This window comes from Parasteatoda tepidariorum, chromosome 3 (genome assembly GCF_982258835.1).
Source record: "Parasteatoda tepidariorum strain Cologne lab strain chromosome 3, Ptep-v5.0, whole genome shotgun sequence".
Taxonomy (NCBI): Eukaryota; Metazoa; Arthropoda; class Arachnida; order Araneae; family Theridiidae; genus Parasteatoda; species Parasteatoda tepidariorum.
In genome coordinates, this window is record NC_141757.1 from 27,466,108 (window position 1) to 27,492,300 (window position 26,193).

General features: G+C 30.3%; 1 protein-coding gene and 1 long non-coding RNA gene across 2 annotated transcripts; one reads left to right on the forward strand and one right to left on the reverse strand.

Annotated features, from left to right (window-relative positions):
- The first annotated feature begins 14,491 nt into the window (after positions 1–14,491).
- On the forward strand, positions 14,492–19,545 carry LOC147813482 (uncharacterized). Its single transcript, XR_015432467.1, has 3 exons — positions 14,492–14,710; positions 17,642–17,788; positions 19,365–19,545. It is a non-coding gene; the product is annotated as an uncharacterized LOC147813482 (long non-coding RNA).
- Positions 19,546–20,003: 458 nt separating this feature from the next.
- On the reverse strand, positions 20,004–25,554 carry LOC147813483 (uncharacterized). The gene is made up of 4 exons (XM_087160049.1): positions 25,291–25,554; positions 21,845–23,706; positions 20,413–21,742; positions 20,004–20,018 (listed from the first exon to the last, which is right to left on the reverse strand). Exons 1-4 carry the CDS (start codon positions 25,552–25,554, stop codon positions 20,004–20,006), a joined length of 3,471 nt encoding a protein of 1,156 aa, XP_087016175.1.
- Between the last annotated feature and the right edge of the window lie 639 nt (positions 25,555–26,193).

A 26,193-nucleotide genomic window follows, 5' to 3' on the forward strand; every position in this document is an offset into this window, starting at 1 on the left:
AAAATTTTTCATATTATTTACTGTTATATAACAGGTTTTTAGTAAATATTAATAATAAAAAAATTATATGTTGTACAAAATGCTAAGAAATTGTGTCATTATGCACATCATTGTTCTTCTAATTGAAATTAAAAGCAGTTAAAATGACTTCTTTACGCAATCTAGTGTTAAACATAGCACATATTCCAGTGTATAAATAAGTAGGCGTTACTATTTTCAGAAAAACTTTACATTTCTTATAAGAAACGTGGCGTTTTACAGAAAGATTGACATTCATTTAGAGTAGAGCCCCTGAGTAGAGCCTTAGTTCAGAGGTTAAGTCGAAGTAAGTATAATATGAAGTTTTACAATTTGGCGATGTACTTTCAAAATGGTATGTCACTTCAATACCATTCTATAATTAAATTTTTAAATTAATTTTTTTTTTTATTTTCGAAGAGATTTCCGTATCGTGATTCGTGGCAGAATAATCGCCAACAGATCGTTGGCGCAACAGATCAAGATAAAGAAATATTCCCTTATTTTTTTATTGATCAAATGGCATGAAAATCTAAATTTAAACAAAGAATCTGAAAATTCTGAGTAGATAAAAAGGTTCTTTTAATAGAAATTTCGATCTTTTAATAGCGATTTTTGTCTGAAATACAGCTTAAACTCTCCAAATATTTCAATTCATTAACAATATTATTCTCAAGACTTGCCAGATGTGAATCTTTACACGCCTGGCAAGTCTTAAAAATAAATTCTTGAGGCACTTGAAAAATGTCGAGACTGTTATTTCATATTTGTTTATTTCCGAAGCCAGTGAAGTTTTCAATGAGGTAATAACTTACTGCTTCAGTTTTTTAGGATTATTAATTCTTCGCAAAACGGATGAAATTTCATTTTTCCTAAATTTTTAGAATTCTAAATATTTCTTAACCTTCGACTACGGATTTGTTGAAATACTGCACAATTATTGAATCTTATTATTAATCATAGCTAAGACTACAACATGAATACGTGACTGTTTCAACATGTAGCCTTATTTGGTAAATTTATTCAGAAAAAACTAATCCTGTGTGGTAGATCATAAGTATAACTTTATTTTTTAAAAGAATTTCCTTTATAGAATTATAATTTAATTGTTAACATGCTAGATGGTATAGAAAATGCATTTTAATTAAGATAACTTGTAGTTAGTTCTATGTTAAATTAAATGTATATTTCATAAATTTAAATATTAAAAATATGTCTTCTGCGATACTACCACTAAATAAAAGAAAATAATATTTTATATGTTTTAAAAATTACGCGAGATGATGATCCAATTAAGAAGTCCTAATAAAGCTCTTGCGATCTCTGATCAAGATCGTGAGAGCAAGAATTTATAATAAATTAGTAACTGTAATAAATACTGTATGAAATGAACGAAATTATAAAAAAGCCCTAAGGAGGAATATTATATAAAATAATTCTTATGTGATGCTACCACTAAATAAAAAAAAAATTTCTATTATGTTTTTAAAAAAAATTCGGGCTTTTTGAAGAAACCGGAGAACTCATCTGATGAAGTTTTAATAGAGCTCTTACGATCCTTGCATGAGCGTGAGAGCAAGAATTTCTAATTACAGTACACTCTCGATTATCCGTGCTCCTCTCGGAGTCACAAAAAATTTTTTAAAGAGAAACATTTTCAAGATTATGATGCGTGTAAAATATATGACTAGAAATCTTGTTAAATCATTCTCGCCATTTATTAACAGAATATGAATCTAATGTTTTTATTGATAATAATCGCTGCAATGAAGTTATAACACTTTTTGAAATCAATATTCATTATTGTATGCAGTATATGGAATATCATGGTCTACGTTATGGTGGAGAAAGATCGCTTGATGAACAATCTTCTTCAGATATTGAAGAATATAATAACAGTATTTTTGAACAAGGAAGAGAAATCGAAGGTTTCTTGATGAGGAAAATTCGTTTCAAAGTGATGTATGTGAGCTTGACTTCCAGTATTTAACAGATGAGGAAATTGTTACTAACTGTGTTGTTAAATCAAATAGTGATAAATGAGGGAAAAACAATTCCTGATTCTTCTGCTCTACAATCTATGGAAACTTTATTAGATTGATTATATGGGAGAACGAGGATTTGATTACGGTGACATTACTACGGTACGTAAAATATGTGTCAATATACGGCAAGAGATGAACAAACAGCAGAAGCAAAGAGGCATTACACATTTTTTTAAGCAGTAAATGTTAAATTCCTAATTTGATGTTACACAGCATGCAAATGTAAGTAATTTTTATATTTTTTGCACTGATGTTCATTTTTCCTTTACTAAAAAGGAGTTTTCGGATTATCCGTGTTTTTCGATTGTCCGTGCGACCCGTCCCAGTGATTAACCCGGATAATCGGGAGTGCACTGTAAATAGTAACAATAGTGGTCGTAGTATTTTAAACATAAAGAAATCATTTTTAATAGAAAAAATGAATAGTTTTTCTTATATGAAATTTCGTTGCTTTTAAAAATTTTCGTTCTTAATGGCTATTATATATCAATGCACAGTGTTTCCTGTTTTATTTTAATAACCCCATACTTTAATTTATTAATACATGTAATTACTGTGGAACTTTGTTTATTTCGTAATTTATCTCGCTTCCTGCATTATTTTCTAGTGGTTCGTGAAAATTGCTTTCACCGATAATATTAAATTAATACGGAATTTACGTTTCATTCTTTATTTGCGTCCCCTTTTTAATTTTTCAGAATCATTTTTTTCTCTCAACTTTTTTCTGAGTTAACTTCTTGTCATTTAAAAAAAAAAAAAAAATACTTGTTTATTTGAGTTTTTCTCACATTCTGTCCTTTTGTCAGAAAGTGAGGAAAGGAATTATAATAGTTTGAATTGTAAAAATTTTCGAGTGGAAATTTTTCAAGCAAACAAACTTCAATCTTGTAATTATCTAATTTTTTAAAGAACGTTTGTTAAACAATTGGTTGGGTAATCATTTCTTTTACCTGATTCCCCTGGCCTGCAAGATACGTGTGAAAAAAAAATGTTCTTAAAATCTCTGAATTTGATTTCCACATCGTCAGACAGTGTCAACTTAAATGCATCACAAATGGGCTTAATAAAACTTCTCGGGGTTAATTGATTCTAGGTATCGAATGGAAGGGACCTTTCGGAATAAAATTACAAATCAGATGATTTTCCGATATCGATGACGCGTATATCAACTGCAAACATCTCATTACTTTTCAATATCTGATTTAACGCCTTCTTCCGATGATAGAGCTGAAAACGATGAAGATGAGCAAACAATATCAGAGGATATACCCACAACTGATCTGGTGTTTAAAAGTATAAAAACTCTAAAACATTTGCGAATGTATACTATAAAATAAACAATAGTAAGTAAGAGCGATATTGTTAAAATTGCGAATTGTGTCTAAAAAGAAACATATAAGGACTAAAAATTTTTTCTAATAGTTCATCTCGTCATTGTCAATTTTGTAAAAAATAATTTTGTTTACTCCGAATTTGAGTATTCCAGCTTCATGCGTATTTTAATGTTAGTCTAACAGAAAACGTAATTATTGATTATAAATCCATTTGAGTCATTGTTTCTTTCTTTCTTTTTTTTTCTTTTTTTTTTTAAATTTACCCAATTAGGGAGCTCTTCTCTCAAATAATTTTAAGGTTCGGGTAATGTTTTTTTTGTGGTTAATGGCGGGCATTTGAGTCTAATTTCCATTGGCCTCAGAAATGCCAGAATTGCTACTCTCTAATCATTACCCAGTGAGCACCTATGGCTAAGCCACGGCGGTAAAGTAGCGTCGCCCACGGCATACAACCACAAACCCGTTTATAGGGAGGGTTACATTCACACAATCACACAGAAGAAAGGACATAGAACACAGAGAGAGGAAGAAACACCCATGCCCTGAGCGGGAGTCGAACCCGCAACCATCAGCTCCGCAGTCAGGCACGCTAACCACTCAACTCAACCATCTGGTCGGCGTTTTGGGCAATGCAGTGGAAGCCAAAATGTTTCCTTTTGTGAAATTTTTATATCAACTGTAGTATTCCTTATCGACAGATGCGTAACAAATTATCTGAATTTCCTATTGATAAAAACGAAGCGTACAGAAAAATTTTATTGCCTGCATTGTAGTCGTTATGCTTTGTACCAAAAACATTCACCATATGGCTTATTATGTTGCAATAGGCCTATCAATTCAAACTTTCATCACTTGTTTCTAACTGCAAGAAAAAAGATAAGATATATTTTGCGCTACGTAGACGGAAACAATTAAAACATAACGCGAATAAAGCACATATCCATTTCTGTATTTTATTTGTGCCTTATTCGCGTTTTTTCTTCTTCTTTTGCTTCATGTTTAAAACTTCCTTACTTCTGAAATCCCATTTCTTAAATAATTCGAATCCAAGCACTCAAAGGTTAGATTAGAAACAAATACCCACATTATTTAAAAATGGACCAACTTTTTTTTGTGGATTAAATTGTCTTAATTAATTTTTAAATTTGCATGAGCGTTAGTTTGAGCATTCCATTTAATTTACGCTCTGTTTTCATACTCTTGCTGATCTCGATTTCAGGCAGTAAATATTATATGCTGGCTCGTTGCTATTGCTATTAGCTGCTCCGTCTTGTGCGGCGTATACGACGGGAATCAAAGAAATGTTCTTGAACTATTTGTGTCAACCTTATGCTCATGTAATGAGTAAAATTGTATGGTTTTTGACTCGTGCGTGGATTACAATATCAGGTATGACAGGACATGGAGATTGGAATGATCTTGAGCTATTTTATTTCATCTTCAACTTTCGAAAGCTGCTCCTTAAATCTCACTTAAGCAATCAAATTTCGTTACAAATTTATTCACTTATGTTTAAGCTGTTCCTGTTATTAGTAATGATTTTTTTAAAAAATAAAAAAAGAGAAATATTCAAAAGCTTAAAAGCTTTTAATAATTTTTTTTTACAATAAAAAGTTTATATTTAAAAAAAGAGCACTAGTACCCTCACAAATTATTAATTTTCTTTTTTTCGCAAAGTTCTTTAAAATTCATATTATAATTCTTGCCAAAAGTCACTAAGTGCTCTTCTGACGCTGACATTTTTATTTTATCCAGATTTTACATCTTATACTCCTCGTCATACAATATATAATTTTAACGTTTTCTTTTAAATTTTAGAAGGATGATAGTTTTTTTTCTTCTTTACCCGCCATTCTATGAAGGATATCAGTACTATAAATTATTCACCATTTCCTATTAAAGAGTAGGCGTTACTTTTAATGCACATCTAATAGGACTCGGTATGTGAACTGTTCGATAAATTTCTAAAATTATCACTTAAAATTCCGATAAATTTCGACAAATTTTAAATTTTCGAAAGCACTTGCACCTGGTTATTGAATAAAATGGTTACTTCAGCATGCTTCGCAATTGCTTTTCACCGGGATGAAGTTCGGCTTCCGTAGTATTTTTCACTACAAATTTAACAGCTATTAATTCTCGAATGGTATTTTTTTTCATTGCCTTACTACCTGTGCATTTTATGCCTCCAATGCTTGCGTTATTATAGCAAAGAATATAGAGGTATTCCTTACTATAATAACGTCCCACTATATTCTTTATCGAAGCGTCGACATCCCAGAGACAAAGTTACGAATTCTCACTAGCTTTACTCTATTTTCTTCGATTATAGTGCAACCTCGAAAATCCGGACTGCTGGGGGGTTTGGAAGGTCCGGATTTCCGAAATTTCCGGATTTTAGATACCTTACTTGAATTGATAGAATTATCGAAGTTTCGAATTCGCCAGGCCGATTTCGCGATTAATTACGCGTGTGTAGACCTCCGACGTCAATTTTAACATAAATATACTCTTTAAATAATAAATAAAGGACATTAAAAATCAAACTTTCGTCATATTTCCCCCGCAATCGATCGTTTAGATAACATAATATTAGCAATTAAAACTAAAAATATAGGCTTAAAACGCGAGCTGAATTTCAACTTATAACCGAAACAGATGCTTCTAGACTAGACTGTACCAGCTGATACTAATCCTTATTTTGTTGGGGGATGAAAGAACTTGTCCCCGCCTCCTAAGCTTCAAGGTTAAGAAGGAACCAGTTTTCTTTCATCACAAAGGGGAAAAAACAAGGAGATGGAAGAATTCCTCCTTCTGAGGGGATTCCCCTTTAGGAGGAGGGGGATTCCCTTTTATATTCTTTGTTATCTATACAGAACTGATAAGAATGACAGGAATTTCCTTATCAGCTATGAGCTTTCGTTCATTCCCCACCTCTACCTCTTCATCTACTGCTTCATTGTTGCAAAAGAGTTGTGGGATTCCCCTTCAGGAGGAGGGGATTTCCCTTTATGTTCTTTGTTATCTATACAGAACTGATAAGAATGACTGGAATTCCTTATCAGCTATGAGCTTTCATTCATTCCCCACATCTACCTCTTCATCTACTGCTTCATTGTTGCAAAAGAGTTGTGGGACTCCCCTTCAGGAGGAGGGGATTTCCCTTTATATTCTTTGTTATCTATACAGAACTGATAAGAATGACTGGAATTCCTTATCAGCTATGAGCTTTCATTCATTCCCCACCTCTACCTTACCTCTTCATCTACTGCTTCATTGTTGCAAAAGAGTTGTGGGATTCCCCTTCAGGAGGAGGGGATTTCCCTTTACATTCTTTCTTATCTATACAGAACTGATAAGAATGACTGGAATTCCTTATCAGCTATGAGCTTTCATTCATTCCCCACCTCTACCTCTTCATCTACTGCTTCATTGTTGCAAAAGAGTTGTGGGATTCCCCTTCAGGAGGAGGGGATTTCCCTTTATATTCTTTGTTATCCATACAGAGCTGATAAGAATGACTGGAATTTACTTATCAGCTATGAGCTTTCATTCACACCCCACCTCTACCTCTTCATCTACTGCTTCATTGTTGGAGAAGAGTTGTGGTTTTGCATTAAAATTTTTATTCTAAGCGATTATTTTTTAATTTTTTCTTTTGAAAATTTTTTCTGAGGAACTGGACGTATGAGTCCGGATTTTAGAGATTTCCGGATTTCAGAAGTCCGGATTTTCGAGGTCGTACTAGTACGGCTTTCAGGACAACTCCTCCAGACACCCGTCTCGCGTCGTGACGGGTACTATGGTTACGAGGAAAGGTCACTTCGAATCAGGGTTTAAGCTGAGTCTAAAAATTCATTAGCAAAAAAGCTAAAATCTGAAAAAAAGTTTTAGCAAAATGCTAAAATGCCATTAGGCTTATAAAATTACTTTATATCAAACAAGTACTGTAAGTTATCTGACAAAGAATAGCTTAATGTACAAGAATATCAAAAAGAATACCTATAACAAAACAAAAAACACATTTATCAAAACATTTTGGTTTTCGTGAACGCTAGCGTCATGGTTCTTCTTGCGAAAGATATTTAGATTTTTTCTCCTTCTTGTTTGATCAAGTTTTTTTCATGGATGTTAGCGTCATGGTTTTTCGCGGAAGCTTTTTTTTTAATGGAATTTAGTAAAATCCTTTAGCAAAAATGCGAAAATGCTTTGTTGAATTTTAGCATTTTTGAGGGGTCTTTTCGCATTTTGCGAAAAAAGCTACCGTAGCGGAAACCCTGCTTCGAATAGGATTTTGGGGTGAATAGTTTCGTCTTATTAGTCTTAGCGTTGGTCTTCGTAAGTAAACCAATCGGCACCTTCTTTCTTCCATTTCACCCGCATTAGAAATGTACTCTCGCTTGTTACCATAGCGACAAACAGCACCAGGCTTTCAGTCAGGAGGAGTTCTCCTCAAAGCCGTACTATAAGTATCTAATCTTTATAACTTTTGAACAACGAGACAAAAGAAGTTGAATATGCAAAATATCAACGGATATTTTGCATATTTAACTTCTTTTTAATATTCAAAATATCAGATTTTTTAGTGTTTAGAGATATTATTCAAGATTAATTAATACTCATAAAAATTCTATCAAGCAGAAAACAAAAACACTTACAAGTTCGAAGTCTTAATTATTCTTCGATACCTAAACATTTTAAATTAAAAAATTCAAAAAAATTAAAATGTGTTTTTTCATGTTAGTAAATTTTTTAGAACTTTTTCATGAAACTAAACCTATTGCTAAAAGCATTTTTAGAAATTAAATCATAAATTAGATTAAATTTCAAATATCAATTTACATATATTTTTTAGAATATTTGTCATGATTAATCAATATACATATAAAAGCTATAAAATTAAAATAAAAACACAAATAGCCTTGTATATTTGTAAAATAATTATTCAATTTAATATTTCTATATAAAAGTAAATATTTTCACGCATTTTCAATCACATAATTTTGAACACATTTTAATCACAACCATTGTTTTCTTACTTTCATTTTATATTATAACCGTTGTTGAACAGTCGACCCAATTTTTTGGTTTATGACTGCTAATGTTCAACTCCAAAACCTTGTAATTTTGAATCTAATCTAGAAGATAAGGGAACTCCTGGATCAAGTATTGAGAGAAGTTTGCCTTCGCGGAGAACTTTTTGAGGGAAACAACCCGCATTTGCGTTACATTAAGGGGGAAATCATGAATGCATCCCCCTTAGCTACAAGGGTTCTGTCACCCATGATCCGTTTACCACTGTGGATACTTTTCGTGAGCACTGTGTTCGGTGCAAGTCATTTTCTTCAAATTTTCATACAATGCTCACAATAAATATAATTTACGTTTCACGGTTGTTTATTTATTGAGTTGACAGGTTCTGAGTAATCCAAAATTTGAAACTTATTTTGTTGTTCTTTTTAGATTTTTTCCCCTTCAAAACATCACATTTTGTGAAAAAAAATCTTTTTTAAAAGTCCTATGTGTAACAATAAAGTTTTAAAAAAAAATATTAAATTTGCAATAACTTTTGAGCAAATGGAAATTTCCCCAAAAAACAGACTCGTGTTATATAATTTTTATACAAAATTATAATACAAAATGGTCCAATTAGCCTATTCAATTTCAACTCTGTTGTAGCATTTCAACGGACGACGAACATAACGACAAGCAGGTGTTTTTAATAACAAGTTTAACTGTTAATAATTCTCGAATTAATTATCGAATCTTACTTTTTTCGATATATATTCCATCCTTGTTCCTGTACACTTTTCTGCACACCTTAGAAATTTCGAGTTTTTAAGTCTTATAATTTTTTTTCAGAAAGGCAAAATGTAACTTTACTTCGAACACCTCAAACAGCGGTTTATCACTTATGACTTTTTAATATAGAGAGTAATAGGCTTGGCTTTTCGAAGAATAAATTATCACTATTTTTTTAGTAGATTAGTCAAGATTATTCTATGAAAAAATAATTATTAAATGAAAATAAAGTCACATACATTTGAAAATAAGAACTCATAAATTTGGAAAAATCATCTAGAATGCCTTTGTGATTAAATATCCCCATATATTTTGATTATTAATTACATAAGATAAATGAAGTGATAACTATATAATAAATCCATAAATTAAATGCCCAGCTAAATCTTAACTGTATTTTCTCTCGTCACCACTAACAAATGTGAACGGATCTTGTCACACACCCGCTGGCACTATCTGTACTGTACCATTCAGGAATCATAGAGCTTTATTCTTTATACAGTAAGATTCACTTTAATGTAATACTTCGCTGATGCAAAACATTTGAATAAAAATTAAGCTTTTATTTTAATTTCTAGTGGTAGTATGAGTAATATCTTTTATTTTTTTATTAACAAATTTATTTATTTGTTTGTTTATAACTCTAGGGTTATTTTATGTAGAATGTAATTGGAATATTTTTCCGTACGTTCAAACAAATAAGCTATTAATTGCGATGCATATAACTAAATTATTAATGTAGTATCTACAACCCACATATCAGGATCTTTTATTTCTGATTAAATATACTAAATATGAGGCAAACAGAAACATTCTCCGATTAACGGTGTAGTCGAAGTTTCTAATAAGTTCAATAAATGCGCGGCATTTCGTACTGTCCTTTTTTGCGAAATTTTTGAAAATTCCAGAATTGAAGGTTGTATTGTTGGAGTTTATCAGATTTCAAGAACTTAATCCTTGAAAATTTTGCTAAATTTCAGGAAAATGAAATTTTTACCGTTTCATTTGATGATTAATTTTGGATTATTAAGCACTCTTTATAATCCACAAAAATTGAAATTAAAAATGAAGTGGGCGTTACTTCTTTAAAAAAGTACTTTTTGCAGTCTTAGGATAAAAAAAAAGGCGTTACTATAATAGCTATGGCAAAAATATAACTTTACTTTTAAATTCTTGCTAAACTTATTGAATACATAACTCGCCTTCGTTCGTCGAACCAGTAGCACAATTCACAGTAACAAAATCGATTATTATCGATTTGATACTGAGTTCTCTTAGCTAGTATTTCGCTCTAATAATCTTTTATACATCAGCTTTAATTTATATGTTAGATTTACTGGAAAATTCGAATGAGGAACTGAAGAATTCAAGAATGAAGACTTTACAAATGTATTACAAGGTTTTCAAGTACCCAAAACATGGACAAATCCCCCTATTTCTCGTCTTTGAAAAAGAAAGAGACCATAACAGGAAATTTTTTTATGGAACAATCAAATGCCACCGATTATACCAAGAAACTTATATATAACGCCGCGTGTGTCAAAACGAAAAGCACTGATACTTATACAGAACTTATTTCAGACGGAACCAAAAGTGAGCTATTACGAATTACAAGAGGAAAGACTGAACAAAATCATTATTAGGGATGTTCGTGCTGAGATCTCTGAAACTGATGTCAGTGCATCAACAGGATATATCTCGTACTAATGTCCTCCAAATCTTAAAACGATTGTGAAGGACCCCTAGGATTATGTCCCCTAGACGCTAGTCTTTCACAAGCGAAATTCAGCCTTTAAAATTGAGACTTTGGGCCTATAGTTGTGTGTTAAATACTTATGCTAATTTTATAAAACTATTGCTTACATTATGTCATACTTATCAATTTTATAAAACTATTAATTATATTTTACTACCACTAAATACAAAATAAAAATGTATATATATAATTTAATACAATATTTTTGATATTGATAACATGTAGATAAAATAAAGCTCGAGAAATGCCTTATGATCTCTGTCTGTATCTGTATATGGATGGTCAAGATTGTAAGAGCTAGTATTTCGAGATGGGCAAAACTGCTACTGGGACCCAAAAGTAACAGTGACTGTTATTATTTCGATATAGATTTAATCGATATTTTATATCGATTAATCGTTTTTATTTATAAAACCTTGGTATAAATTAATCGATTAAGTGCTTTAGTTAATAATCGATATGATTAGTTTTTAGTTAATTTAATCGATATAATATTTTCATTGTAAAATTAATCGATGAAATTAGTTTTTAGTAAAATTAATCTATATCATCAATTTTTAATGTAGTCAATTAAAATAATTAATCTTTATACTGTCATTTACTAGTCATTTTATGGAAAGAGAAATTTTATGGTCATATACTAGTCATTTTTATGGAAAGAGATAATTTTTAATAAACAATGTAAATCGCAGTGCGCAATTTAGTAGTATGGTTTTTAATAACTAAAATGGGACCTTATTTAATTCTTGTAAAATGTTAAAATAACAAAATCAAAGCTTTTATCTCAGATAAGATATTAAATAAAAACTCATAATTCTTCTCGTTACTAATATTTTCATAATGATATTACAGTGAAAATCTAATCTCAAAACTTTTGTAGTTGAGTTATTGGCATTCAAAAACGATGAATGATGAGATTAATTCAATATTTTATATTATAGAATACTGATTTCTTCATTAAATGTACAGTAAAATGAAAACTTAATCGCAAATAAATTTTTAGTAATGTTGTCAAACAAAAAATATCACCGTATTAATGAAATTCTTCATAGCTTTTCAAACTCTTATGAAGATTTTTTCTCCTTTATAAAAGAAAAGAATGCGTGGTATGAAAACAAAAATTTATTTAATTTTTTTGTTATGATTATTGTTATGAATTTAGATATTTTCATAATTTTGCGTTTATTTTATCCTTGGCTGGTAGCATTAATTTCGTACACCAGGATCTGTTATAAGAGCCAACAGATGGCGCCACTAAGCATTTTCTTTTAAATTTTGCTGTTCGGAAAGGAGAAATAAACACTATGTTTTAATTTTTCTAATAGATATAAAAAATTCAACTGCTTTATGCAATTGTTATTTATATTTATTTCAGTAAATTACAATTTATCAATATGTTTCTAGGCATGCATAGATGTGTGATTAAGAATCTATGAGTAATAATTAAACTCTACTAGAGTATTATAGACGAATACCCTAGAAAAAAGGATAAGAAAATCAAATAAAATACTTCAAAAGTGAATTATCACCAAAGCGTTAAAAACTCCAAAACTTAACTGAATTTATATTTTGACTTTTTTCGTTGCCATGGATCTAAGATCGATATAAATATCGATCTTAGACTTTCTCTCTACAAAATGGGCGAGAACGGAATTTCTTTTTTTAAATCTTATTATTTAAAAAAAATTACTTAAAATTTCAATAACTTTTTAACGAATATTATAGAAATAAATAATAAGATATATTATAAAGCAATTATTTATGTCTTTTTCGCAGCAGTGTAACCATAATTATGTTAATATTATGCTTTATTTTTTAACACCACGTTCATACTAATGAAGCATTCTGTAATAATTAAAAATGGCCTAAAGACGAATAATTGTTTCACTGAAATCTCTCTTTAAAATCTCTCTTTTTTTTAAAAAAAAAAGTATTAATAAAAATTAGAATCGAATGATTTTTTCTTTTATTATGTACTATAACATAACTTTATGGTACTAAAGAAAATTTTCCACTGATCTTGTAAACTTGCAAAAATCTGAAACAATGACATACTTTACACAGTTGAAAACCATTCGATTATATGTGCTCTTGAATACAATTAAAAATAAGTAATTTAAATGATAAAAAATAAATAATAATTTTATTCGAAATATGAAATATTAAAACATTCTGAACATTATACAGCAAATTATATTTGCAGTAAAAATTTGATCCAACCTTCCAATTTAAGAAATATTTAATGCAATTAAACTAATATGACTTTCAAAAAAATCTAAAATAAAGAAAAAAATAATCAAGTTGCAAAACACATAGAACGGTTTCTAATACAAATTACACATTAATTCAAAATAAAAAGCAATTATTATTGTTTAATAAGAAACATCTCTAATTGCAAATTTACATTTTAAATTATATACAATTTTGAATTTCGAAACAAAATTGAATGAATGAGAAATGCAGAAAAAAATGATCACATTATATGCCAATATGACTTTTAAAAAATATTGAAAAAAGGTAAAATAATCAAGTTGCAAATTACTTAAATTAATTTCTAGTACTAATTACATATCAATTCAAAATAAAAAGTTTCGTTTAATAAGAAACATCTCTAATTGCAAATTTACATTTTAAATTATATACAATTTTGAATTTCAAAACAAAAATGGAATACAAATTGAATTAAAACTCTTTTCACTGAAATTATCTTCGTATTTCCGTTAATTAGGAAAAAAAATTATGAAAACTGTCCACACTTAACCTTAAGATAACAGAATTTTGCAACGTTTTAAATAAAATTTAACAGTTAAAATTAAAGTATGGTCTTGTTGTGGGTAGATTTTATTTTGTTTTCAAAGCGTTCTATTACGTTTTTTCATCTGATTTCCCCTACTTTATTACGATTTGCGCAATAGTGAAACTTAAAATTCCCAAATTAGTGATGTGAGCTAGCCTAAATTATTTAAAAACTGAATAGAAAAAAGTATTGAAAGAACGATGATTGCTTTATGAAAATTTTAATACCGAGCATTAAGTAACCATATAATTGTAGGGCTCTCTATGCATCCTGAATATTAACTTATTAAGATTAACAATTTCCCTTAAAAAATCATCTTTGAATAAATCTTCAAAAATCGTGGTTGAATAATTCTGATATTCCCAAGTAGCACAGGGATATTGTAACAGCTTTAGTCTACATCGACCGACATTGTCAATATTGGCGAAAATCGAAATTGTGTGTACGATATTGTACGATTCCCGTCGATTTCACATTAAAAATCTGTTTGTAAAACTTATCATTTAAAACTTTATTGTGTTCTTAAATCAAAATTAATCATTTAAAAGACAAAAAATGACGTCAAATTGTTATAATTCCAAAAAATAAGTTTAAAATATAAATTTAGAGATATCCGAACCACACTCGGACAATATTTGATATCAATATTGCAATCGTGTTTTTGTCACGACATCGATCGTTTTCTCTAAATACTGAAATCTACGATCTATTCCACTCGGAACCGTAACTATAACCCGTTAAGATGCTGTTTATCATTTTCCGCTACACCTGCGGTCTATTTATCTTTTCTCTACTTATATTTAAATCTAATTCCGTCTCATAAGATTTATACCTTAGCGCATAATGTAAATGGAATAAAAATTATTTCGATTTAGCGAGCCCGAAAACTCAAACCAGCTGAATATGAAGGGGTATTAATGCACTTTGTTGAAGTGAGCGAATTCTCTGATCTTGGCAGGTATGTGCTGTTTTTAATATATATTTAATTATATATTGCAAGAATTACATTGACTTCCTCCTTTTTCTTGTCCAGGCTGCTTAACTATTTAATTATATCACGTTATTCAATTCTCATATTCACAAACAGTGGCAAAATTTTATAACATGTTTGGAGGTGTTAAGCCTTCTGGCATGCTTATGTTTATATTTTTTCACACCTGCCAACTTGTACGTTCGATGAAAAATATTTTTCAATACTTGAACTAATTAAAAATTTAAAAGCTAAGTGAGCTAACAAATAGATCATATTTGCATATTTTTTTAAATTATTAATTTGTCATGGTAGATTGAATTGTTTTTTTTTCGAAATTTTAAATTGAAGATTTAGTATGTCTACTAGATTGATTTAATATGTCTACTGAAGATTTAATAAGATATCTAATGTTGCTGCTAGTAAGAAGTTTTCTTTTCAACCGTACAAGTTTGCAGTAAATATATATATATGTGTGTGTGTGTTTAATTATTATTTAATATTATGCTTAATGTATCTAATTAATATATAATGTTTAAATTACAAAAAAAATAATTGAATCATGAAAATTTTATGTGTCTACATCTTACTTACCGAACAGAGTAGCTCATTAATCAAGTGATTCATAATTTCAGAAGGGGTTTTAACTTACATAAACTGAAGTTTGTTAACTATTATATTATATCAAATTAATCAATTCTGATATTCCCAAAGATCTTGTTTACTTTTATTGTTTGTTTACTTTTATTGGTTCTGTGCACTATAACAATTTGTCTGCTCTTCTCGGACTAAAAAAATGTCTGAATGACTTGAAAGATGACGAACTTGTTCAATATTTCTCCCGTGTACTCGTGCCAAAGAATAGGGTATCTCTCCTGATACTATTCTTTGGGTACATATATGTATTTATTAGGCTACATATAGGGTATCTGCACACCTAGAAAGTCATGGATTTCATTATTGAACAAAATTTGTCATGATCTTAACTATTTTTTTAAAAAAATTGCGGATTTAGGTAACTTAAAAATATTAATTTTAAAAATGGAATCCCCCTAATTTCACAGCGTTCTGAATATCTGAATTTGTAACAAAATATCCAATCTCAGTCGTATTTTATTAAAATATAAAATTTTTTGATTGTGTTCTTTAAAATAATTAAGGAAAGGACATCCTTTCTAGAGCGAATTATCTTTTAAACTTCAGTGATTTCAGAATCTTATTAATTATTTTATTTGTTTAATTTTTTTTTTTTTAATCAATTTAAAATTCTTGTTTAAGCTTTTTATGTTACACTTACTTTTAAGAAGAAAAAAAAGCAGCTTTAAATAACTATATAAAAGTTATTTGCTTTTGTATTTTTTTTTCAGCTATTTAAATGCTTCAACTCTTTCTTTACTCAATTTTTAAGTTTAATATCAATGAATGAGAAGATTCAGAGCCCCGTGGCAGATTTGCAGAGACACAGAAACATTTTCGCTGAACGTTACAGAGTCAGTTCTTGCAGAAAGATTTTTCTTTTGAAAAGTTTTAAAAAAAATTTACCTTTATTTAGTTTTTGACAGGAATTTACCAGTTATATTTGAATCATGCATTTGAATAATGACTTTTAGACGAGCTCAATATACGTCGATAGTAGCGTCAATTGATTTATTTTTTCTGCTGTATTTTCGTCAGTTATTGATGTTGATTTTCAAGTGGATTTTAAATATCCCGATAAGCAACCTGAAAAATTTGAATCTTGTATTTGGGTATTTACTTTTTAGGTCAATAATTCTGTCGAATTTTATCAGTTATTGCTATTGATTTCTCCATAGTTTTTAAATCTGATAATTTTTATTCGATATTTTTATACAACAGCCTAATCAAGAAACAAAACACTCATTTGAGGTGACATATTCGTGTGAATTTGTCGTCAATCTTTTTTTTTTTTTTTTTTTTTTTTTTTTTTTTTTTTTTTTTTTTGCCAAGTACTACTGCGGATTTAATAATTTGCAATTTTTTTCATTGTGATGATTAGTTACAAAAGGCGAAGGAAATAATTTCTGTGTCCCCCTGCCTCCGGACAAAGTGCAAAAATGTTACATATAATGTTATAATACAAATTACACGTTCAATTAAAAAAAAGTTATATATATATATATATTTTTTTTTTTTGGTAAACACAGAGCTTTTGTTATTTTAAATTAGTAACATACATGTTTATTATTGTGAAAAGTATCTTGCAGAAAGATATTTGTGCTAGAGAGTTTTGTCGCAGATAGCTCAAACAAATTCTGCCTCAAGGATTCTGAATAGTATAACAGCTTTGGTTATATCTATCATTTCAATTAATGTTATTATAATGCTTTTTTGAATTTATTGTAGTGTTATTGTCGGATAAAAAAGTAACTTCGGTAAGTCATGACAACTTCTTGGAATTATTGATGGAAAGTCAGTGATTTGAAAATCTAAATTGTCGCAGATATCATGTACATATCAGAATGAAAAGCAATCCATAGCTGAATATGTCCCAACTTTGCAACATATTTTAACTTATGTGATTCTTTAGTCAAATATGACTGGGATAAGTGTTTTGATGGTATGGGTATTTCTCCGCACGCAATTTATACATAGAATTCTTGATAATTGGATTCGTTAACATACAATCTGATATTGCAATGTTTAATATATTTAAGCAAAGGCCATTGCTTTGGAAGCTTCTCATTCATTTACAAAGTAGAGAACTAATGCAAGAACTCTTTTAGAGAATAAAGTGACTGAAATAAGAAATAATATATTATAAAAATTTAGATAATTCCTTCCTTCAGCAATCCCGTGCCCGTTTTACTTGTATGGTCTTAATTGATGATAAAATATGTGGTACATTTTGTAATGGTTATTAAAACATTATATATATACACATCTTTTTTTTTCTTTCAGATATGTTATTTTGAAACCATCTGTAAAGGCTATCTATGCTCTTTTACTTCAGCACCATCTTGGAATTGGCGATGATCTATTGTAAATTAAAATGAAAAAGGAAACAGTGTTTTGAAAGCCTCTCAGCGGTTACAAACGCCATCTTGGGTAATTTTATAAACTTAGAATTTTAAAATTTGTTATAAGACTTTACTTTTTCATGAGTCATTATCTTGCACTAAAATGGATCAGTTGTTCCTTAAATTATTTACCCTGGTCCTTCCTGTTTTATTTTGCTTAGTTTGTGTTCTAAACTCTGATACTTTTACACTTTACAGCATTGTATGTTTCAAAGTTCAAAAATTAGCCACTCTTAAAGTTTTGTAATATTTTTCATGGCGTCTTTTCTCAACTTCTAGCTATCAGGGTTTGTTGATTTAAATCAAATGATTTTTTTTTAAAAATCATTGATTTTGAAAGTTAAAAAACAGTGTTTTAAATTATTGATACTTTTATTGTTTTCTTTTCTTAGTTTTAAAATTTATTTTAAATAAATTGCTGCATTAATTAATTTTAGTTATTAAAATTACTTTCTTTCTTGGTGTGTGTTAAATTCCAACACATTTGAAATTACATTTTTAAAAATCTTTTTGATTCTTGAGATTGATTGGATAGCATTAAATGTGTACAGATTAAAGTACACATTAAATGCTGTCTTAATATAGACTGGCATAGCTGTAGAAAGTAATTAATAAACATGATTTAAAAAAAAATGCTTTTATTAGTGGAAAACGTATATTTCTAAAGCTTGAGGTTATATTAGAAGGAAATTACCCTAATATGTCAAAAATAGAAGGAAAAAAAAGGGGGCTGATGAATTCAGATGTTTTTTTCCTGATTTAGTGTCATTCTTCCTTTTCAAAGTCTATTTGAAGCAGTAGAGTTATTAACTGGTAACTGGTATTTTTTTTTTTTTGTCATAATATGTTTATAGTATCTTTGACATTATCAGATTTTCTATAAAGAAATTTTGTGAAAAAAATTCCAATGACTACATAAATTTTTTTTAAAAATTTTTTTAGCTTCACTTATCTATTTTGATATAAGATTAAAAAGGAATATTTTAATATAAAAATATATAGATTAAATATTTATTTATTGATGAATGACTGACATTTATAAACACAATCTGTTGCATTTTTTTTTGTCATGTTAAAAATCAAGAGAAAAAAGATCTCACTTTTTAATTAAAATTATGGTTTGCTAATTGAAGCTTTGTTTTAATAGTTAAAGGACAGGGATCTGTGTCCAAGCCAAATTTATTACCACTTAGCTACAATGCAATAAATTACTTCATAGCCGATACTGGGATTGGAACCCGGATCACCTCATCGAAAGGTGACCAAATAATTTTTAAAAACTATTCAAAGAAAAACTTTTTTCCATCTATTATATTATAAAATATAATTTCCATATGTTATAAACTTACTCGTAACGGGTCTTAAGGTTCTTACTATATGAACTTACTCGTTTTCCATATGTTATAAACTTACTGAAAATATAAAAACTGCTCTGATTCTATACAAAAGAATTGTCAACCTAGGGATTAGCATGAACGCTGCTAGTAGTACTTGCTTTATGCTTATGTCTACTTTAGTTCATGTAATGTTTTCAAGATAGCTATTTGTCTTTTAATTTAAAAATATTAAAATTAACCACAGTTCATGTCTTATTTTTTTTTCAGCTGCTACCTTCAGACTGTTTAAAGAAACTAGCTGACTAGAAAAAGCTGAAAAATTTGGTGAAGCTCTTGCCACCGCCAACGACCGGGAAGGCAGGAAGACTAAGTTCGCCTCAACTGACACAGTTTTGTTTTAGAAACAATTGATTGTATTAAAGAATGCAATAAATTATAGAAATTAGTATATTATTCTTTACTGTTTAATAAAATGTATATTTCATTTACACATTTGACAACCGTTCAAGCCCTAATAGATATTTTGGCAACACTTTAATGGACATAGGCTATAAGTAAATTAAGTTGCAGCTTATTCTACCATGCTTACCCTTTTTTAAATCAGAAATCTGAGGATGTGACTCCTGTTATTTTATTATGACAATATGAGTGTAAATATTGCTTTTTTTTCTTCTTTTTAATCAGTTTTCTTAAAATCGAACCTTATGCTGTGAAGATAAGGAATTTTGTAAGGAAATACAGACTGTATAATACTAAAACGTCACAGCAAAAAAGTTTATCCTTTTAAATTAAACATATTGTAATTTTAATCTGCAAAGTAGAATATAGATGCTGTAAAAATGATTGCACAAATCACTTAAAATATTAAAATTATTTCACAGTGTTAAGTGTTCGTGATATATTGAGCTATAAAGTAGCGGACTGTAACAAACATAAACATTTATTTACAAACTTAATAACATAAAATTGACAAGATCATTTTGAGTAACAAGAGCATGTTCTCTGTTCTAGAGTTGAATGGCAACTGAATAATAATGTGTCATATGATATGAGCGCCGCCTCGTGGCAATTCTTAACACTCCCCGCCGATTGGATGTTTAAATCCAATCATTATTAATTACAATGCTTATTACATAAAATAAAATGAAAAATTGACAATATTCATACAAAACATCAAATATATATACATAATTTCAACTTTACAATTATAATGAAAATTTTAACACAAGAATTAATATATAGGTAAAATACAAATGTTGCGTACTGATCTTTTAAGTATATTGCCTTGTGGCAAACGTATATTTACAACTCTTACCTTCCCATCACTTCCCTTAAATATTTCCTCAATTCTTCCTGTTAACCATTTAGTTGCTGGCAAATTCTCTTCTTTCACCAACACTAAAGTTCCAATTTTAACATTATCTTTACTGAACTGCCATTTGTGGCGTTCTTGGAGATTACTTAAATAATCTCTCTTCCAAAGTCTCCAAATTTTTTGAGAAATTTTAGAAATCTTTTCCCATTTACTGAGTCTATTTTCATTGATATCTGCAAGTTGGGGTTCCGTAATGGAAGTGATGGGTCTCCCAATAAGAAAATGCCCAGGTGTTAGGGTATCAAAGTTTTCGAAATCAGCTGACAATGGAGTCAATGGCCTGGAGTTTAATACTCCTTCAATCTCTGCTAAAACTGTAATGAATTCTTCCAAAGTAAAATTGGAGTTTCCCGCTATCCGTTTTAGGTGGAATTTAAAAGATTTAACGCCGGCTTCATATAATCCTCCAAAATTTGGTGATCTTGGGGGGTTATAATGCCAATCAATTTTTTCCTCGGCAAAATATTGAGCCAAAGGTTCATCTGGTGAATTAATAATTTTGAAAAGCCGTTTCAGTTCAGCGTCTGCACCCACGAAATTTCGTCCATTGTCAGTGAAAATTTTAGAGGCCTTACCTCTTCTAGAAAAAAATCTTTTCAAGCTAGCTATAAACCCTGTTGATGTTAAGTCACTTACAAAATCTAAATGTATTGATTTAGTACAGAAACATACATAAATTGCAACATATATCTTATTTAAAACACCTTTCCTTTGTCCTTTAAATTTTATATAAAATGGTCCACAAAAATCAATACCTGTTATGGTAAATGGAGGAGAAGGTTCGATTCGTTCTTTAGGTAACTGACCCATTAATTGTTGCTCTAAAACTGGTTTGTTTTTTGTGCACGTAACACAATTGTATATTACCAACCTGCACAAATTTCTGCCGTTCACAGGCCAATATTTTTGACGTATTAAGTACAACAAAGTTTGTGCTCCGACATGTAAATATTTCAAATGAAAATAATGTACAATCATATAGGTTAAGGGATGTTTTGCTGGAAGGACAATTGGATGTTTAGTATAATCATTAACACTTGAATTTACAATTCGACCTCCAACACGTATAAGACCCTTTTTATCAATAAAACAATTAAGAGAAGACAATTTACTTTTACCTTTCACATTCTCACCTTTCATTAAAGCATTCAATTCTTCTAAATATTCACTTTGGGCAAATTTTAAGAGAAAAGTTTCGGATTTGTTCAATTCTTCAGAATCTAAATACCTACCTGCCTTGTTCTTTGGATTTTTACAGTTATAGATAAATCTAAAAATATATGAAACTATACGAACAAGTTTAGAAAAATTATTGGTAATTTTAAGTAGGTAATTATAAAACATAACATTTTGATTAGTTAAAGCAAAACACATATCCTTTTCAACAGAGGAACCTTTTTTTAACTCTGAAAGGTAAGAGTTTTCAGCAATGGAATTAGAGCACTCAAACACTGAAATCTCATCTTTTCTTAAAAACTCGGGACCTGACCACCAGACCTCATTTTTCAGAAGAACTTCTGCACTAACTCCTCTCGTAAGAATGTCAGCAATGTTAAGTTTACCGGGAACGTGTGACCAAGATTCAGGATTGCTAAGGGCTTGAATCTCTTTCACTCGATTGGAAACAAACTGTTTCCATTTATGATGAGGTCCTTTGATCCAGAACAATGCGATCTGGGAATCTGTCCAAAAATGAACTGTTGGGGATCCTTTTCGTTTTACAATCTGTTCTATTTCTTTGGCGAGTCTGGTTGCAAGTAATGCACCCATTAGTTCTAGTTTTGGAAGACTCAGTTTCTTTAATGGAGCAACACGACTCTTTGATGCTATAAGATTAACTGTGATTTTGTCACAGTACTTCACTCTTAGGTACACTGCTGTTCCGTATGCTTTTTGGCTGGCATCCGAAAATACATGAATTTGAAGTACCTTGTCATCATCTAGACTGGAGTCTAGAATCATTCTAGGAACTTGTAATTTAGAAATGACAGCTAACTCAGACCTCCACTGAATAAATTGTTGGCGAATGTCTGGTGGAAGTTCCGTATCCCACGGACACTTTCTAAGCCACAAGTCTTGGAGTAAACACTTGAGTCTTATTGTGTACGGACTAAGAAAACCCAATATGTCGAACAGTTTTCCGATAGTTCTTAAAACAATTCTTTTAGTAATGTTTTCTTTTCCATCGAATTTAAGCAAGTCTTTCAGTTCTACAGAGATGTAGTCTTCATGCACATGCCATGGCAGTCCTAGAACTTTGTGTAAATTGGCTGTAGGATTGGCTTCCGAATGAATGGGATGGGTTTCGAACCCGCAATCCTTCCATAATTGTACTAGTTCCTTGCTGTTTGAACTCCATTTACACAGATTCATGCTTGCTTCTGCCATAATTTTCTTGGCTTCGTCCGACATCTGAAAGGCAGATTTCACGTCGTCGAGAGCTCCTATGAAGTCGTCGACATATAGACATTCATTGAGCATATTCGTCGTAGCGGGATGCAACTCTTGATATTTTTTGATATGTTCCTTAATTGTGGCAGAAAGCAAGAAGGGACTGGCGTTGACACCAAAAAGAACTCTGCAAAATCTAAAAATATTTATGTCATACTGCTCACTTATGGCCGGGTTCGAACTTGGAAAAAGAAATCTAACTGCATTTCGATCTGTCTCATTCAACGATATTTGAAGGAACGCTTTTTCGATATCTGCTAAGATCACCACAGCATTCAAACGAAAAAATATAAGCATGTTAAATATCAGGGGATTTAGGCTAAGTCCTGCGTATAAACAGTCATTTAAGGAAAGTTCACCTTCTTCATGTGAGCTGGCATCAAAAACTATTCGTTTACTAGAACTGACTGATTCTCTGTAAACCATGGAAAATGGTAGATAAAATAGCGGTTTATCTGTTTGTACTTTGTCTTTTGGGACCTTCTCTATGATGCCTTGATTTTCATAGTCTTTCAGAATTTCACAATAATCTTCATACAGGTCTGAGCGTCTCTCAAATTTTCTAATCAAATGATCTAGTCGTCCTCTGGCTACAGTTGAGTTATCGTTTAATTCCCTAAAATCATGTTTCCATGGTAGCCCAACTTGATACCTCCCTTCTTTGTAATCTACAGAATTTTTAAAGAGAGCTAAAGCAGTACTTTCCTCATCTGTATTATCATTTGGAACTATCCGAATTGACTCTAATTCCCAAAATTTATTTAACCCTTCATCAACATTGTCCTGTATGAAATAACATTTGGAATCATGTGGGTGTGTAGAGGGGATCGAACCTGTAACCATCCACCCGAAAACTGTTTCAATTAAAATAATAGAATTACCCCTTAATCGAATTTGATTTCCTTTTAACAATTCATAAAATACGTCACCTCCTAAAAGAATCGATATTTTTTGCGGTAAATAAAAATTAGGATTAGCGTACTTTACGTTTCCGGGTAAATTCAAATTAGAAATATTTATTTCTTCCGAAGGAACATTTCCGGCTATTTCTGGCAAAATTAACAATTCGAGTTCCTTACTAAATGATTCCTCATCATTACTTATACGCGAATAAATCTTCTCAGTTATCGGAAATACTGTATTTTTTAATCCTTTTAAATTTGACCTACAACTCGATCTTTTTAAACCCAATAAATTAGCTGCCTCTTCTGTAATAAGAGATTTCATACTTCCAGAATCGCATAGCCCTGTTAAATGCAAATATTTTCCGTTCGATTGCAATATTTTAACTTTCACTGTAGAAAGAAGAACATTTTTATTTACATTAAAAGAATATAAACATGGTGCCTCTTGCGGTTTGTTATTAATTCCATCTGGCATTTGTGATTGCGTAACTTCTTGTTCCGAAACTGAATTATTTCTTTCTTTACTGCTCATTGGCGCCACACCCGCATTTTTGTTTTGATTTTGTCTATCGAAGAAAAAGTTCGCTCCGTGTAACATTGTACTATGATTCTTGTTACAAGATTTACATTTTAAATGAATTTTCTTACATTTAGACATTGTGTGAAATCCGAGACAATTAAAGCATAATTTATTCCTTACAACACATTTTAATCTATCATCTGCGTTAGAATCGATAAACTTTTTACATCTGAAAATAGGGTGGGATTCCATGCATCCTAATAAACAATTATTTTTGTTTTCGTTTTTCACCATTAGAGTTTTGAATTTCGGGGTTGGTTCCCGTTTAAATTCGCCTGAATTTCTGTTTACATTTTCTAGGGCTTGACATCTTTTAGTTAAGAATTCCGTAAATTTTTCCCAACTCGGTAATTCCGAACCCAATTCCATTTCGTATAATTTACGTGAGTCAATATCAATTCTTTGAATAATTATATAAATTAATATAGCATCGCAAAGAGGGTTCGTTTCTAATTCTAGTTGTTTTAATGATCGCAAATTACTTTCAATTTTATCGAGCATCTGTCTTAAACTAGACGCAAATTCACATCTAACTTTAGAAAAATTAAATATTTCACCAATATGACTCATAATTAGCAACCGTGTATTTTCAAATCGTTTTTTCAATGCTTCGAATAAACTGTTGTACGTATCATTTACCGTAATTAATTGTTTAGCGTTACCCTTAAGTGCCGACTGAAGGTAAAACAATTTTTGTTGTTCTGACAACTGTTTGTTATCGTCAATTAAAGACATAAATTGCGTTTTGAATGACAACCATTCAACATATAAACCTGAAAATTCGGGAAGATTAATTGACGGTAATTTTAGTTTACAGTTACCAGAGGACGAACTATTTTCATTTGAATTAGAATTTGGATTTAAAAGTTTTTGAAAGCTTACCTCGCATGTTTCGAGGTCAATTTGCAGCCCATCTAAACTTTCTTCAAAATCTGGCAAATCCTCATCCGACAAAGTAGAATAGCATTCGCTGCGTAGATCCTCTAACTTTGTTCTAAGTTTATCCAAAGTTGATAATTTTTGAGTGATGTCCGTATTGTCTACAGGTAAATCAGTATTTTGCTGAAGTGCATTTTCAATCCTTGTCAATTGTCCTCGTATATAACCCCGCTTTCGGTTAAATACTGTTATTTGCTCCAAAGCCATTGTTCGTTTCGATTTCGTACTCAATTTCCACAAGCGTTCGGTTTGTCTTCGTGCTCGGCGATGACCACTTTTTGTTAAGTGTTCGTGATATATTGAGCTATAAAGTAGCGGACTGTAACAAACATAAACATTTATTTACAAACTTAATAACATAAAATTGACAAGATCATTTTGAGTAACAAGAGCATGTTCTCTGTTCTAGAGTTGAATGGCAACTGAATAATAATGTGTCATATGATATGAGCGCCGCCTCGTGGCAATTCTTAACACACAGTATAAATGGCTGCTTGTACCCTGAAAAAGAGAAGAAATATCTTAACAAAACTATTTACTTTCTAGCTTATTTTCTAGAATAATGGTAAAATATACCTGCCTACCCAGACTTATTAAATATTAATAACTAAGCTGCAGACTTAAAAATTCTATAAGTTTTGGTAATAAAAAATAATTTAATTTTAAAAAAGCTAGAACGATTTTGTTATCAGCTTTTTCCAGGTTACAAACAGGCATGAATATTTTCAATAACTAATTTTTATTTTCTCAAATAACGTAATTTTGGAGATTGTCGGCATTCCACAGCATTTTTTTTTTAATATCGTGTTGACGATGTCGGACGACATAGTACAACGTTTGTAAATG